Source organism: Drosophila erecta, unplaced genomic scaffold (genome assembly GCF_003286155.1).
Source record: "Drosophila erecta strain 14021-0224.00,06,07 unplaced genomic scaffold, DereRS2 tig00000126-arrow-pilon, whole genome shotgun sequence".
Lineage (NCBI taxonomy): Eukaryota > Metazoa > Arthropoda > Insecta > Diptera > Drosophilidae > Drosophila > Drosophila erecta.
Window position 1 is genome coordinate 4,285,217 of NW_020825209.1, and position 15,977 is coordinate 4,301,193.

A 15,977-nucleotide genomic window follows, 5' to 3' on the forward strand; every position below is an offset into this window, starting at 1 on the left:
ATTAATTATTTTAAAAATTCGCACTTCAACTTTTAGAGGAATAAAAAATTTCCTCTAATCACTAAAATTCTTTAGTATTCAAATTACAAAATAACGAGTGATGTTTTGAAACGTACATATATGTCAAACTTGAAGCTTGTCTGTCAAATGAGTAAAAGGGTATTCCAAGAACATTCGCCTGTTATGTTATATACCATTATGACGTTCATTTCCATTTAAAAATATTTGATAATACAAGACTTTCAAACCGCAACCGTGCAAGTGATCGATAGCTGCTGGCAAAGTATCGATTAAGACACGCTGCCCGAGACACCGATAGTATCGGGCAAACATCGATTTTGGTTCCAGCTCTACACTGTGGCCACACACGCGTTTTTTCCCAAATCAAATCGTGCTTTTTTTTGTGAAATTCCGTTTGTTGCAAATCGGCGTTGCATTATGCTCGCGCCACAATCGACAAACTAACGGCGAGTGGCAAACGTTAAATTGCAACCAGAAACGTGCATTCGGCCGCAGTAAAATGCAAAAATTTCTACCGATTCGCAGCGCGCGTGTGTGTGTGTGAGCAGAGCGTGAAGAAGAGGAACGAAGAATTGCGAAAGCAGTGTGTGCAAGCGGAAGAAGCACAAAGACAAAAGAGAGGTGATAAAATTATAAATATATATAAAATCTGACAAGCGGCGGTGTCCGGAAGTCCCGAAAAATAGGAAAATATTAAAGAAAACGGGCGGCATGCAGGAAAGCGGTAAGGGCAAATCCAAAGGCAAGAACCTCGGAACGCTTCGCCCGAATTCGGTATTCAATCCTTTTTCCCGCCTCTAATTTTGCAGTGCTAGTGCCCAGAATTTGATCTTTAGTGGTGGCCAAGAAGCCAAAATCCTGTGCAGACGTTGTCAGTTTGTGGCGCCAAACAGAATATTATTTAAAAATATCGCCGCGTGTGTAAAAATCTCGACGATACAAGAAAAAAGAAATAAAAAAAAAACACGACGGCGTGCGTAAGCGCACTCACACGTTCATACACGCACAGACAGACAGAGAAGGAAGGATAGAGAGCGGAGCGGTAGAGAGTGAGAACGAGTTAGCGAACATTATCCACACACACACATATTCGCTGGCAGGAATTGCAACAGTGTGTGCTTCTTTTTTTAGTTTTTTTTTTTTTTTTACTTACGATTTGTTGTTGTGTGTGCGGCGGCGCTTCTTTTTCGCTTTTTGCATCTCTCTTTTGTGCCGTTGCTTCGCCGGCTAAAAAGGAGAGTCGAAACTAAAGTGGCATAATGGAGGATGGACAGGAGCAAAGCAAATCCTTGCAAGCCGAATCGGTCAAACTGAATCCGATGACGCCGCTCAAGGAGATCCCAGAGGAAGAAGAGGAGGAGGATGAGTCCTCGGCGGGAGCCCTACAGTCTGGCAGCAACAACGTAAGTACAGTCGACAATGACTTGGTTCCCATCAAATAGCAAATTCTCATCCAATTCCAATTGCAGTCCATCATGGGCAAAATGAAAATGCGCGTGTCCAGCATTCTGCCCGCCTCCTTGAGCGGTTGGTTTTCGCCGTCGTCCAAAGGAGGCCCCGAAGCCTTATCCTCCCCAGCTAATCTCCGCCAGTCACAGCCACGCCAGTCCAATGGACGCTCTAGTACCAAGCGGAAACGTGGACGCCGTCGGATTATGCTCGCTGAAGCGGATGTCGATGCAGCCGACGACCTTGATGACGGCTCCGATGCCAAAGGCCTCAACTACGAGGAGGTGGCCCTGGCCGATAACATAGCCGAGCACGACCTGGCCGCCGAGGATGAGCAGACACGGCGCAGCGAGTACAATGTGTTCCTGTTGCGCAAGCGAGCCGGGGCTGTTGCAGCTGCCGGCGGTGATGAGGATGAAGGCGAGGAGGATGAACTGGATGAAGACGAAGACGAATGCGATGAGGAGGATGACGATGAAGAGCAGGAGAATCTCCTACAGTCCGTTGCCGTGCAGCCCAAGCGTCGACGCCTGGAGGTAAGGTCACATCCTAAATCCTGTCTACATTTTCCATTTATGCTTTAATCCCTTTCAGCTGGAGACCACCGTCAATTTGCCCAACATGCGTCGTCTGCCCTTATTGTCATCCACACCTGCTGCTCCGCTCGCGGCTGCCACCAGCTCCTCCAGCTCCCAGATGTTCAAGGGCGGCAGCCAGTTGGCTCCACACCGGCGCAACCACCTCAATTTGTATGGCACTCAACGGCAGCGCGAGCCCGCGTACAACTTTTTCACGGGCAACGAAGCCGCCGAGGGAAGCACCGGGGATCTGCCACACAGGTATGTTATTGCAGTCCAGTTAAGATCATGACTCCTTAGTCATATTACTTACTTCGCATAATCACAATCTCGACCCTGAACACCCAGGCTATTACTAAAACTGAATATAAAAAACCGGGGTTTTAATCATTTTAAATAATTTTAGCATCCGCCGTTCACTGAACATACCTTTCGGAGGTAATAACACCGCCGCCAGCCACAACAGCCTCTCCAGCCTTCCTAACCACAAGCGACCATCGCTCATAGGCCAGCGAACCCATCGTCGAGATCTTACAATGGATGAGACGGGAATTGGGCTGGCCATGAGTTCGGAAGAGCACCTCAATCATTTGCTGAGAATAAGCAGGACCAACAACAACACTAGCAACAATAATAATAATAATAACAATGTCATTAAGTCAAAGTCAAGACGAACTGAATTGTCGGTAACCGCAGGAACTGGCGGAGATTCGCAGTCCGAGAGCGATATGAACGAATACCACGACAATGGCGAAAGCGACGGACTGCGCCCGTCGCATCACAACAGCAACAGCAATTTAGAATTTTACGGAAATCTGCAGAGCTCCAAGTCAATATTTAACAGGAGCAACACTACCGCACAGCCATCGCACCGGAATTCCACGTGGTCGTTGAATTCCCTTAACCAACGACGTCGCTTCAATGCGTCTATATATGGCAGCACGTCGGCGCTGAGCGATAGTCGTCTGCTCAGTCGCAGTGCCTCAAATTCAGGATCTGCATCTGCCTCCAGTTCGCCCTTTTACCAGGGACGCACCACCTTTGGCGGCAATTCCGCCAACAATCGCATCTTCAGTCGCAGCAATCTGAGCTCCTCCGCTGCATCCTCAACATTGGCTCTCAATTCCGCCGGCAGTTCACCAGCGCATCCGCTGCAGAGTTCCTTGTCTGGTGGTGTAGGATATGGTATAAAAGCGGTAGACATGCGACCTTCTGACTCCGGCAGTCTTTCAGAGAAATCTGTCGGCCAAGGTGGCAGTAAAAATCCCAGTTCCGGGCTGTCAAACACCACACTGCGCATCCTCAACCTGCTGGACAGCTACTCCACGCCATTGATCGATGTCAAGCGCATGGGCAGCACTCTCAAGGAGCACCAAAGCAGCCGCCAGCAGCGCCAAGGTACGCCGGCCACCCCGTATCCGCTTTCCATGAGTGTCAGCCACAAGGTTTCTGTGCCCACTCTAGTGAACGAGTTGGCGGAACTCCGCTCTAACAAACTGCTAGTGCCGACGATGCAGCAGCTTCTTGAACGCCGTCGTCTACACCGCGTTACCCAGAACTCGCGAGATGTGGTTCACAACCAAAACATTCGTGTTCGTACGGAAAACAACCAGGAGAAGCCCAAGCAAACTGCACCATATGTTGCTCCGGTAGATCAGCCGGCTAGCCATAGTCACCACACAAACAAGATGCGTTCGCGTCTTTCGCACCAGACGCGCAACAAGGAGCCCCTCACGGAAAAAGAGGAAGCACCCCCGCCGCCGGATCTACCACAGATCAGCTTTCCAGAAATGGCAAGCGCGCCCAAGTTTGACTTGATTATTAAACCCACGGTGCCAGTGGTATCAAAGCCATCCTCCACCGCCCCAATCCCAAGTAGCAAAACTAGCAACAGCAGCCTCTCTACTACAAATTCGAAGCAGCTGCAAAACTTCCTGGCTAATCCGCAGCCTGCGGTACCAATTGTAAACTTCTCTGCCAATGGAAACGTTTCTGCAATTAGTAAACCAACTGGACGTACATTCACCTTCTCGGAACCCACACCATTGGCGCTCTTGCAGGAGAACTCCATCGCCAAACCGAAGATCAGTCGCAAATATACCTTCCCGGCACCGGCCTCACTGGGTGATGTGATTACAACGAAACAGTCGCAGCCAACCGTAAACGGAACACCGTCACTGGGATTCGGTGAGCAGTTTAAAAAAGCATCCAAGGAGTGGGAGTGTGATACGTGTATGGTGCGGAACAAGCCAGAGGTCAACAAGTGTGTGGCCTGTGAGACGGCCAAGCCGGGAGCAAATGCGGCTCCTGCCCAAGCACCACCACCACCCACGGCAGCTATTGTGGCACAAAGTTTCGGTGGCTTTGGGGATCGCTTCAAGAAATCAACGACTGCCTGGGAGTGCGATGCCTGCATGCTGTCTAACAAGGCTGAAGCCAGCAAATGCATTGCCTGCGAGACTCCAAGGAAAACTGGTGCGCCAAAGGTTAACAGCTTCTCTCCGTTGATCACAAATGCGAAAAGCAACGAGTGGGAGTGCTCTGTGTGCCTGGTGCGCAACAAAGTCGAGGTTAGCAAGTGTGTGGCTTGTGAGTCGGCCAAACCAGGCGCAGCTCCCGCTTTCGCTGCAACATCTAATATAGCTGTTGCGCCTCCTCGTATGGCTACGGATGGCTTCGGGGATCGCTTCAAGAAATCATCGACTGCCTGGGAGTGCGATGCCTGCATGCTGTCCAATAAGGCTGAAGCCAGCAAATGCATTGCCTGCGAAACTCCCCGAAAATCTGCGACTCCAACAGCTAACAGCTTCCCGTCGCTCAACAACGATTTGTCAGCCGTATCCGGTTTTGGTATGGCCTTCAAGCCAAAGGCCAACACGTGGGAATGCCAGACATGCCTGGTGACGAACAAGTCGGATGTTGCAGAATGCGTTGCCTGTCAAACTCCAAATTCACAGACGAGAAGTAAGAACAGCGAGTCCGCCCGAAGTCCATCCTCGTGCTCCTCCTCGGCATCATCCTCCGCATCCTCATCTGGATCCTCCTCCGGATCATCATCAGGATCATCATCTGGGTCAGTTGCTTCGGGATCTCTCGTCAGCACGAGCGAAAGCTCTATGCATGGTTATAAGCCAGGATTAGCAAGTAAGGTGGGCAAGCAGGATGCGGTATTTCAGCAGCTGGTTGCAGCCCAAAAAACAGCAAGTTGGAACTGCGATGCATGCATGGCACAGAATGATATGTCGCGAACCTCATGCATCTGCTGTGAGCAGCTGAAGCCGGGATCATCTATCCTTGCCGCCGCATCAACAACAAATTTGTCTGCCTCGGGCAGTTGCGGATCGGCCATCTCCGCAGCCAGTTCGGTACCCAAGTTCAGTTTTGGATTTGCTACTGTAAAGGAGGTTGTCAAGCCTGCTGTGGAAACGACTACTCCTGCACCAACTTCCGCTCAATTTAGCTTTGGTTTCGGCCAAAGCAATGAGAGTAAGGATGTGGCGGACAGCAAGCAGACGGAGGCCCCGAAGACCTTTTCGTTTGGAGTGAGCAAAGTGGAGCAGCCCAAAGCGGTGAGCTTTAAGACAGACATCAAGAAAACAACGGCCACATCCAGCTCAGAGGCAACAGCTCCAGCTGCAGCACCAGCCCCTCAGTTTGTATTCAAGGCTCCAACTACGGCCAGCTTAATCACTACCACAACCAGCAGCACCAGCACCACTCCTGCTTTGGGTGGCTTCAGCTTTGGCGCACCATCATCATCCTCCACTGTTTCCAGTTCGACGGCCAGCACCAGTGCGAATCCCACGGTCGTGAAACCCATGTTCAGCTTTTCCGGAGCTGGCAGTGCCGTCAGCAGCACCAGTAGCCAACAGCCAGTGGCCAAGGCGCCAACCCTGAGTTTTGGTGTTTCCTCCAGCACCCTAACAACGACGACAACCTCTACGACAGCGTTTGCTTTAACCCCGGCATCTACTCCAACTCCAGCAGCAGCCACCTCGACACCAGCTCCAGGTGGCGGCTTTAACTTCGGAAGTCAGTCAAAACCTGCGAGCACACAAAGCAGTGGAACCTTTTTCTTTGGCCAGACAACAGCGGCCGCTCCAGCAACGACAGCCAACTCTACCGTGAGCTCCATCTTTGGAGCACCAGTTAGCACCACGGCAAACTCCAGCTCCAGTGTGAGTGCCACCACCAACGCCGTTGCCCCCAGCTTTGCGCCCACCTCGACCCCTCAGCTCTTTGGCACTTGGGGTGAAAATAAAACGGAGACGACCACCAGCAGCGCAATCAAGCCTTTCTCGTTTGGGGCTTCCTCCAGTTCGGGAACGACGGCAACGTCCAGCTTCGGCTGGTCAAGCAATGGAGCCGCGACAAAGAGTAACAGCACTGCGGTCACCAGTGCGGCGGTGCCTTCTTCTTCGGCGTCCACGATGGCGACTCCGATATTCGGCAGCAGTTCCATGTTTGGACCTTCCAGCAGTAACACCACCAGCACCACTAGTCTACCATTTGGATCCACGGCGACCACTGCCGCAGCCACACCGGCGGCAGGCAGTTTAGGCGGTAATGGAGCCCTTCCTGGGGTATTCGGTAATGTGGGCAACTCTCTAGTGGCAGCAGGAACTCCTGCAGCTACAACGCCCGCGGCAACAGCCGCTGCCAACATCTTTGGCAATCACACGCCAACAGCGGTACCAGGAGCATTTAACTTTGGCGGAGCAACTGCAGCCGCGCCATCTGTAAGTACATTTATACGAATTGTATTTTGTATTTATCCAAACCACTTTGTTACATGTTGCAGGCCTCAAGTGCTCCATTTAAATTCGGAAGCAGCACCAATGAGCCGCTAGCCAAACCAGCGTTTAACTTTACGGGCTCAGCGGCGAGCTCAACTGCTCCTGCGCCAACCTTCAACTTCTCGGCCAATACGGCGGCCACTAATCTCTCCGGTGGCAATGTAAGTATACGAATTCCACTCAAATTCCAGTAGCCCACCACCCAATAAAACCAAAAGGTGATCGATGGGAGCTGAGCCTGAAGTGATGATGAAGTAAATCGATCACACACTCACTCAGATTCATCCATGCAAATTTGTTTGCGGTTGTTTGTAGTCGTAGCTGTCCGTCATATTTCCTTTTAATTTTCCGACTTGCATGCCCCCGTTGTGGAGATGAAAACAATGCGCTCAACAATCGATCGATCCCCCTAACATACCTGTATCTTTCACCGTATTGGTTTTACCTCTTGACTTTTATACATATATCTCAATATATATATATATATTTATATATATATATGTATTTATATATATATTTATTTATATATATATATATTTATTTGTATTCTTCTCTCCTTTTCTTTTTTATCTTTTTCCACAATCCTCTCTACACAAAAACGGTCGTGCGTGTTGTTACTGTTGAAAAATCTTACCGTATACCATTTAATTAAATGTATACACTTCTTAACTACGCAACTTCCGTAAACCTGTAATGTACACTCATTGTACTGAAAAAAAAAACGAAAACTCTGTGGGCACGGGCACAAACCAACTTTACTATCATCCATCCTACAACTACCTATGATTATAATTCAATAATTATAACTAAATGAACATGAAAACGAACCACCCACCAAATGAACATCTGATCGAATGAATTCGAATCGCAAAGCAGTCGCAACCGCAGCCGCGCATCTTCCAATTCGGTAGTCCGCAACCGGTGGCCAATAACCAGGCCAGTGGTGTGGGCGGGGCCAGCAACTCCTCCGCCGGTGGTATGCCCATGTTCAACTTTACGGCCGGGGCGGCGCAGATGCAGGTAATGCGAAGTCATGATCGATATCCAGAGAGTTTCGCCGACTCTATTTTAACGATACCCGATTGCTAATAATCAGTACTTTATGCCATGCTATATGTACATATACTACGGGGAATGCCAAAGAAATCTGCGCAGAAATCTCGCATTGTATATAAAGTATTGTAATTTTTATAGTACAAATAGCACAAAGTTCTATCAAAACTAATTTAAAGTAGAGTTTATACAAGTGAACTTATGCAAAAATACATATTACATATTATTGTAATAGATCTTAATTTTGAGATTATCCAGGGCTTTCGAGGTTTGCTTTTAAAATTCGAAGAACATTTCTTTGGCGCTCGCCGTGTATGAAACTCACAGGAAATCCATTATTTGTATCGTGCTTTTCTCATCTTGCTCCATTAGCTTTGGCATTAGCATTAATTTAATACGCATGCTTAGTTTATCGCATTTCTATTGTAAGACGTTGGCTTAAAACGCATGTGTCGCAGGGCTTGTCAAATTATACCAATTAAAATCAATCAATCAAATGTACAATTTTTGAAACTAGTTCCATGTATTCTATGTGTCAATTGTGTCAAGTGTAGTTTAGCATGCGTTTACGGTATAATATTGACAAGCTCTCACGGATGCACACAATCCCCCACCTCCCACATACACCACTCACACCACACACATCACACACACGCACACACTCAGACACTCATTCTTTATATAGCAATTTCCATCCAATGTCCGATTTGTACATAATTTAGAAAAAAGCAATAATACCCATCAACCATCGTGATCCGTCCTATAAAACAAAACAAAAACACCAACGAAAATTACTTGCTGTACAAAACCAACTTACCAAGGAAAAAAAATCAAAAATATTCTTCTTGCAGTCCACACCGAATGCCAATGCACCGTTCCAATTTAGCGCCGGTACCCCAGCGCCAGCCAATATATTTGCGTAAGTAAGACAGAGACGGATGATCCGTTGGCGAGTGGCTACCACCCACCCATACATGCGAGCGAGACAGATACAAGAGCGGCCTAAGACAACAGAGAGAGAGAGAAGATAACGCACTTTTTGTTTGCTGTCGCCCTCTTTGCGTACTTTGAATTGGTCCTTTTACCAACACAATCGCAGAAACACACACACACCCACACAGCTGCATTTTGATTGCATTTGTTTAAAATAATTTTGATGGCATTTGTTTCTTGTGCGTCCCATTTGTTTTGTTTTTGTTAAGAAGAAAAAAGGTTATACACTGAAATCTATGATCATATTTACACATGGGTAACATAAACATTATCAACATTATTCATACCGTCCTATTTTCCCCATTTTTAAAAGCAGTTTCAATGGACTTAAACATGTTTCAAATCAATTGGCCAAAAGAGGATGTTGTTTTGCACTTAAAATGGTCTTTAATTCATTTGCACTGGTTTAAATTCGAGTGATTTCATTAAAACAGGTTTTCACCGAATAATATATTTTAAATTTAACGTGAAATCATTCTTACAATCATTGATATATGTTTTCATTTTGATTTTATCTTCATAAAAACACGTTTGAGCTGTTTTTTAAAAAGCACTTAATATAAAAGTATATAATTCAATCCTTTTAATCATAAGTTAATCATTTTAAACCACAAGTTACAACTAAAATCGATTTGTATATTTCATATTGAGTTTAGTTCCCAACGCATCCATTTCCTCCAAGGAATACAATGTTAATGTTTTATGTACCACTGTCTAAATAAGATATAGGATTTTCTATATCCTGTGACTGCCATATTTTACTGTAGATTATTGTGTTCGTTTTATTTGTGTGTTACATATCGTTTCGTTTTGTTCACAGCATTTCGTATCCATAATAATTTGTTCAAATAATGTTTCTTCCCCACATTGCGGTTGTGTGACAACATACTCGCTCCGTAGTAGCAGCCGCCCGCAGGAGTCCCGAAAATCGCTAGCCAAATATGATACTAATCCATTGTTAATCCGCAGCTTCAATCCACCATCCGCCGGCAACTCGGCGCAGAATTCCCAGATGGCTCGCCGCAAAATCCGCTCTCCCGTGCGCCGTCTGCCTCCCCGGTAGAAATGGCATCGCAGTCGGCCATCAAGATAACAAATGCATGTACTGAGGCCGCCGTCGGATTAGGATTAGGATTGTGGGTGCCAGTGGGGAGAACAGGAAGAGCAGTAGAAGCATCAATGCTCGAAAGGGAAAAACAAAACACAAGATACGCTTGGGGCAAAAGCAGGATCAATTACTCGGTCCAGAGACAAAATCTCCAAGAGCTAAATATTCCGGAATCGTCGAAGATGTTCAAGGATTACCGCCAGCCGCCAGGTCCGAACAAATACCGTTTCGTTCGCCGGGACAGCCGGCACGCTGAAACCAAGGCAATCTCCTCCAGAAGGATCAAAGGGCGGAAAATAGAGGAGCAGAATCCAGCAAGAGAAGGAGGTTCATCTGATCATGTCCCACAGTTCACATTCAAGCCAATCCCACAGTGGCCGACACGCAACGAAACCAACGGCGGACAACCAGGAGGACAACCAGACGGGGGCAAACAGCAGGATCTAGATCAGCAGAACACATTGTAGTAAGGAGTCAATACAAGATAGTGCGCCACAGGAAAAAACATGATTAAGTTTTTTCACATCCTTCTCTGCTCTGCGATGATAGGGAGCGGACTACGCATAATGATGATTGCAAATTATAACAAATTTCGTTGGATTTACACGCGCATTGGTCGCACCAAAAAAAAATAAAACTTAATTGATACTATTCTAAGATTAATTGAATATATTTTTAAAGTAATTTTTGTTGAATATAATACTTAAACGATAATTATGTAATAATTATTTTGCGAAATTGTAAAAAAACGCGTTATGCTGCGACGGAGATGCGAGGGAAGTAATAGCGCAAAAATTCAACTACTATATAATGTAGTATACGACGTATGTATATTCAAGTAAAATCATCTGTTTAGACAATTCGAACGCAGAGTGATTAGCCGATGCGCCGAGCAGATAAGGATTGCAATCAGATAAGAGGCAGCGAACGATTGCATTAAGTCTTTAGTTTTTGTTATTGATTTTAGCGTTTAAATAAATTCACACACAATTCATACGAGGAAATACCTGGAAATACGAGGAAAAACCACGTTGTGTGCAGCAGCCAAGGTGGAAAGCCAACAAATTAAAACAAAACAACTATCTAGCAACGTAAACAAACAAAACCTATAGCTAACAGATAGCAGATAAGATGGAAGGATTAGAGAGAATGGTGGCAAACTGTGGAAAGCCGAAAAAATTACGATTATATGCATGTTTTTTATATACATATATTCATAAAAAACATTGAATAATTTTAAATTTATCATGTTTAAGTCGAACACAGAAATGGAATTCAGAAGTCTTAATGTTGAGAGAGAAACGGTATCATAATGTAAATAAGTAAATATATGCGGTATGATAATTTAAACTGTGTGGTCTGCTTTACTTGGGTTTTCAGCTGGAATTTCAATGACTTGTGTAATTTCTTTATAGGAAATGTGATATTTTAACGTAATTGTGTCGCTTTGACGGCTTATTAAACTAGATAGGATATTCCTTAAAAATGAAATAAAATAACTTGAATAACTTTGAATGCAAACTTTACATACATTTAAAATTTAAAAAGCCAGTTGACCACAGGCAAGCCCACCATACCACGCCGAGCGGTCACACTGCCATCCATCGATAGTCGCCATTGCGGTAGACATCGATTGCTGTTCCACCACTAATACTCACGATAAACACCACCTCTATTTCTGGCATCGGCAATTATTTCCTAAGTTTATTATTTTTTGTTAACCGAGTTGCTTGTGCTCGTGATGTCCGCCACCAATGCAATGTGTGTCGACCAGTGGAGCAACTGGTGAAGGTGTATCGGTTGTGCGGATTTCGATTTGGCCACCCAAATCCAATTGAATCCCAGTTTCCCAGTCGCGTCCGCTGCTATGCGTGTGTGTGTGTATGCGTGCGTGCCCGTGTCCGTGCATTTGTGTGTGTGAGTAATATCGGGAATAAGTTGTGTTGCTGTTGTTGTTGTTGCTGTCGGAATTGCCGTTGCCATCGTTTGTTGTTTGTGCATTACCACTGTCGGGCGTCGCAACACAAAAAAAAAGAAATAAAATAAAAATTAAAAATAGAGAGCGTGAGCAAGAGGGAAGGAGAGGAGAGGAAACGGGCGGTAAAAGGGCAGAAATTTGGAGCACGGGAAATCCGAGTCGCTGAAGATGTTCTCCAAGAAGAAAAAGAAACCGCTGATCTCGATGCCCAGCAACTTTGAGCATCGTGTGCACACGGGCTTCGACAAGCGGGAGAACAAATATGTTGGCCTTCCCCTCCAATGGGCGTCCATTGTGGGCAACAATCAGATCCTCAAGTCCTCCAATCGCCCGCTGCCGCTGGTCGATCCTTCGGAGATTACGCCCACCGAAATCCTCGATCTGAAGACCATTGTGCGTCCGCATCACAACAACAACAAGGCGGACACCACTTCGCTTAACAGCAGCAGCACCATGATGATGGGCTCAATGGCGCCGATGAATCCCATGGCACCTGGCGCACACCCGATGATGAGCCATGGCCCAGGAATGATGATGCCCCCCGAAGCGGGCGGCATAGTCCTACCGAAAACCTCTCATGTGGCCAGATCCAATTCGCTGAGGAGCTCCAGTCCGCCGCGAGTGCGACGGGTGGCCAACGTGCCGCCATCGGTACCGGAGGAGGAGGGTCCACCGGCAGCAGGAACACCAGGAGGAGGTGCAGTTAGTAGCGGTGGTTTTAAGCCATCCGGTGCCCATACCTCCCTGCTCTATAACAGTCAGCATGCGCACGCCAATGGAGCAACAGGACCACTGGCCGTGCGCACAGATCAGACCAACCTGCAGCAGTATCGCAGCAATCTGGCCCCGCCGTCCGGCGGCTCCATTCCCCAGCAACAGCAGACTTCGCCCGTGGGCTCGGTGGCCAGTGGCACGCGATCCAATCACTCGCACACGAACAATGGCAACAACGGCGCCAGCTATCCTCCCATGTATCCCACAAATCATCAGCAGCACCAGCAGCAGCAACAGCAGGCCAAACAGGGTGGCGATCAGAACCAAAACCCCTTACATCCGCATGCTCATCCGCATCCGCATCATCACCAACACCTGGCCAAATCGGCTTCCAGGGCATCCAGTTCCAGCGGGGGAGCAAGCAGTGCTGCCCAGCAGGCGGGCGCCGCCAGTGGAGTGGCGGCGGGTCAGCCAAAGCAGGACCAACGCCTTACCCACGAACAGTTCCGTGCCGCCCTTCAAATGGTGGTCTCCGCCGGAGATCCGCGCGAGAACCTCGACCACTTCAACAAAATAGGCGAGGGCTCCACAGGCACCGTATGCATTGCCACGGACAAATCTACAGGCAAGAACACCCGTTAAAGTATTGGCTGAACATTAAATTAATGGCATTTGGTTTTCTGTTTTCTTGCAGGTCGCCAGGTGGCCGTGAAGAAGATGGACCTGCGCAAACAGCAGCGGCGGGAGCTGTTATTCAACGAGGTCGTCATCATGCGGGACTACCATCATCCCAATATCGTGGAGACATACTCCAGCTTTCTGGTCAACGATGAGCTCTGGGTGGTGATGGAGTACCTCGAGGGCGGCGCCCTCACCGATATTGTCACCCATTCGCGCATGGACGAGGAGCAGATAGCCACCGTCTGCAAGCAATGCTTGAAGGCTTTGGCCTATTTGCACTCACAGGTGCGTGACCAGCATGACACTGCCCCGTTCCCATTCCCTTGTCCCCCTTGGGTGGTTGCCTTTCTTCATTGGCTGGCCAAACTGGGCAGAGTACATAGTACTCGCCATCATGCGATTCTTTGTGCCATTGCCTTGCCATTTGCGGCGCTTTCTTCGCCCTCCTCTTTTGCGTGGCTTTGGTTTCAATTTCTAAATGTTGTCACCAACAAAAGTCGTCGGCCGCACAGTGGGCCAATCAGTAGCGCTGCACGCCCAAATGGCCAGGTGAAATCGCACGTGCATGCCCTACCTCAAATCGTTAAGTCAGCATAGAGCGCTCTTCGGGAGGATAGTAGATAGATAGATGATAGATAGATATTTACAGCGTATAGAGAAAGAAGTTTGATCTTATAGACGGGTTTTTTTTAAATTGATATATTCATAGATTTGCTAAGACTTTTGCCTTTAATACAACTGTAGAACTTTAGAACCCAGTTAGTAATTTATATTAGTATAGAAAATAAAATGTTTATGAATTCAGCAAGTCAATATTTCACAACACTACCAATTTATGGTGTTTTAGATGTAACCTATTTAAATCAAATTAGAACTAGAACCCAGCCTGTTCATTCTATCTTTCACGTTAGGGAAACCAGCGTTCCCAAGCGCAGGAAATTCTTTTTGGGCGTTGCAGGGTTGAGCTGGTTTCTTTTGTGCATTTTTGTCCCACGTTGGCTCGTGTAATGCGATAAGTGTCTGGGAGAAAGGGTGTTGGGTGGGGGAAAACCGCAAACTGTGAACGCATTTAACCAATTTCCCTTCTCTCTGTCTCTTCCGACGGTGCTTCCGATGGCGGTAAACAGGGCGTCATCCATCGCGACATCAAGTCGGACTCCATACTGCTGGCCGCCGATGGTCGCGTGAAGCTGTCGGACTTTGGATTCTGCGCCCAGGTGTCCCAGGAGCTGCCGAAGCGCAAGAGTTTGGTGGGCACGCCGTATTGGATGTCGCCGGAGGTCATATCGCGTCTGCCGTACGGTCCGGAAGTGGATATCTGGTCGCTGGGCATCATGGTCATCGAGATGGTGGACGGCGAGCCGCCCTTCTTTAACGAACCGCCGCTGCAGGCGATGCGCCGCATCCGTGACATGCAGCCGCCGAACCTGAAGAACGCCCACAAGGTCTCGCCGCGCCTGCAGTCCTTCCTCGACCGGATGCTGGTGCGGGATCCGGCGCAGCGAGCCACCGCCGCCGAGCTGCTGGCCCATCCCTTCCTGCGCCAGGCGGGACCGCCGTCGCTGCTGGTTCCGCTGATGCGCAATGCGCGACACCATCCGTAGATGGATTCCACAGCGCACACCCACTGGACACCAGACGATCCGGCAGCTCGAGAAAAAGCGTCGAAATCCCGGTCGTGGCTGCCGTGGGCATCCATCTATTAAAATCTAGTATTAACATTCAGTTTGGAAACTGTACTTAAATTCCCGAAGATCCCTCGAAACGTTGTAAAGTCATTTAAGGCAGCACACCCACATTTTAGCCACTGCTCAACCACACTCCACCCAAACACTCCACTAACGTTCCAGAAGAGAACGCAATGTGCCTTTCACACGCCTCCAAAAATCGCATCCGGGAACCGATACGGATGAAAAACGATATAGCATTTATCTGCCCGAGAACCACATTTATATATATATATATACGTACGATTATTTCTGCATTTTGCCTCTCTCTTCTTGTCAATATTGATTTGTGTGCGTGTGTGTTTGATTTTTTTTAACAGACCCATAAACATTGTTCGAATATACATATATACGCTAAGAGCTAATGTTAACAATCTATATATATATACACATATATTTTTTATAAAAACAAAACCTAGTTCTAAGCAAAGCGAAACAACGAAGGTGTGAATCGAAAAGAGACAGAAGCGTGTGCGCGGAATACGAGAGAGAAAGAGAAAGAGGTAGGCGGAATGTCATATTAAATTTGGACATATTTTTGAAACATTTTACATTGGCCACGTGAATGCATTTGGTACATAACCGTGTGTGAAAAGTTTTACGCTCCAGACATGCATATATTTAAACACATTCCCGATTTCGAAAATATTTTAGATCTTTTAGCATACATTCTTTGTTCTGTTTTTTTGATTTAACCCGTGTAATTATTAATTAATGAATAAACTTAAATGCGAAAATGTTCAATTTCGTGGTTTTAATCGCTGATGGGAGCTTTTAGTTAGCGTTACCTATTAAAAATCCACTTTCTATATGACACTTGAAAAAAAATGGCTTTGTTTTCGAATATTCCGATTACAAAATGGTTCGGTTTATTGGACA

General features: G+C 47.1%; 2 protein-coding genes across 4 annotated transcripts; both read left to right on the forward strand.

Annotated features, from left to right (window-relative positions):
- The first annotated feature begins 288 nt into the window (after nucleotides 1–288).
- LOC6549992 (nuclear pore complex protein Nup153) lies at nucleotides 289–10,181 on the forward strand. 3 transcript variants are annotated; one of them, XM_015155609.2, is made up of 8 exons: nucleotides 289–1,424; nucleotides 1,491–2,006; nucleotides 2,065–2,309; nucleotides 2,455–6,787; nucleotides 6,850–7,005; nucleotides 7,718–7,864; nucleotides 8,749–8,816; nucleotides 9,860–10,181. In XM_015155609.2, exons 1-8 carry the CDS (start codon nucleotides 1,281–1,283, stop codon nucleotides 9,951–9,953), a joined length of 5,703 nt encoding a protein of 1,900 aa, XP_015011095.1. In that variant the 5' UTR covers nucleotides 289–1,280; the 3' UTR covers nucleotides 9,954–10,181. The 3 variants fall into 3 exon arrangements, with proteins under 3 accessions (XP_015011095.1, XP_001977458.1, XP_015011094.1); XM_001977422.3 differs by having other exon boundaries at nucleotides 7,721–7,864; XM_015155608.2 differs by lacking the exon at nucleotides 7,718–7,864.
- Nucleotides 10,182–11,589: 1,408 nt separating this feature from the next.
- On the forward strand, nucleotides 11,590–15,839 carry LOC6549994 (serine/threonine-protein kinase PAK mbt). The gene is made up of 3 exons (XM_001977424.3): nucleotides 11,590–13,315; nucleotides 13,385–13,656; nucleotides 14,499–15,839. The coding sequence occupies exons 1-3, from the start codon at nucleotides 12,145–12,147 to the stop codon at nucleotides 14,973–14,975; spliced, it is 1,920 nt and encodes a 639-aa protein (XP_001977460.1). The 5' UTR covers nucleotides 11,590–12,144; the 3' UTR covers nucleotides 14,976–15,839.
- The last annotated feature ends 138 nt before the right edge of the window (nucleotides 15,840–15,977 follow it).

Bases quoted from the DNA above. Each gene is read 5' to 3' on its own strand.
- LOC6549994 (XM_001977424.3), top strand. From the start codon at position 12,145: ATGTTCTCCAAGAAGAAAAAGAAACCGCTGATCTCGATGCCCAGCAAC. The intron at 13,316-13,384 runs GCAAGAACACCC...GTTTTCTTGCAG, and splicing joins TGCCACGGACAAATCTACAG to GTCGCCAGGTGGCCGTGAAG. The intron at 13,657-14,498 runs GTGCGTGACCAG...GGCGGTAAACAG, and splicing joins TGGCCTATTTGCACTCACAG to GGCGTCATCCATCGCGACAT.
- LOC6549992 (XM_015155609.2), top strand. From the start codon at position 1,281: ATGGAGGATGGACAGGAGCAAAGCAAATCCTTGCAAGCCGAATCGGTC. The intron at 2,310-2,454 runs GTATGTTATTGC...AAATAATTTTAG, and splicing joins ACCGGGGATCTGCCACACAG to CATCCGCCGTTCACTGAACA. The intron at 8,817-9,859 runs GTAAGTAAGACA...GTTAATCCGCAG, and splicing joins GCGCCAGCCAATATATTTGC to CTTCAATCCACCATCCGCCG.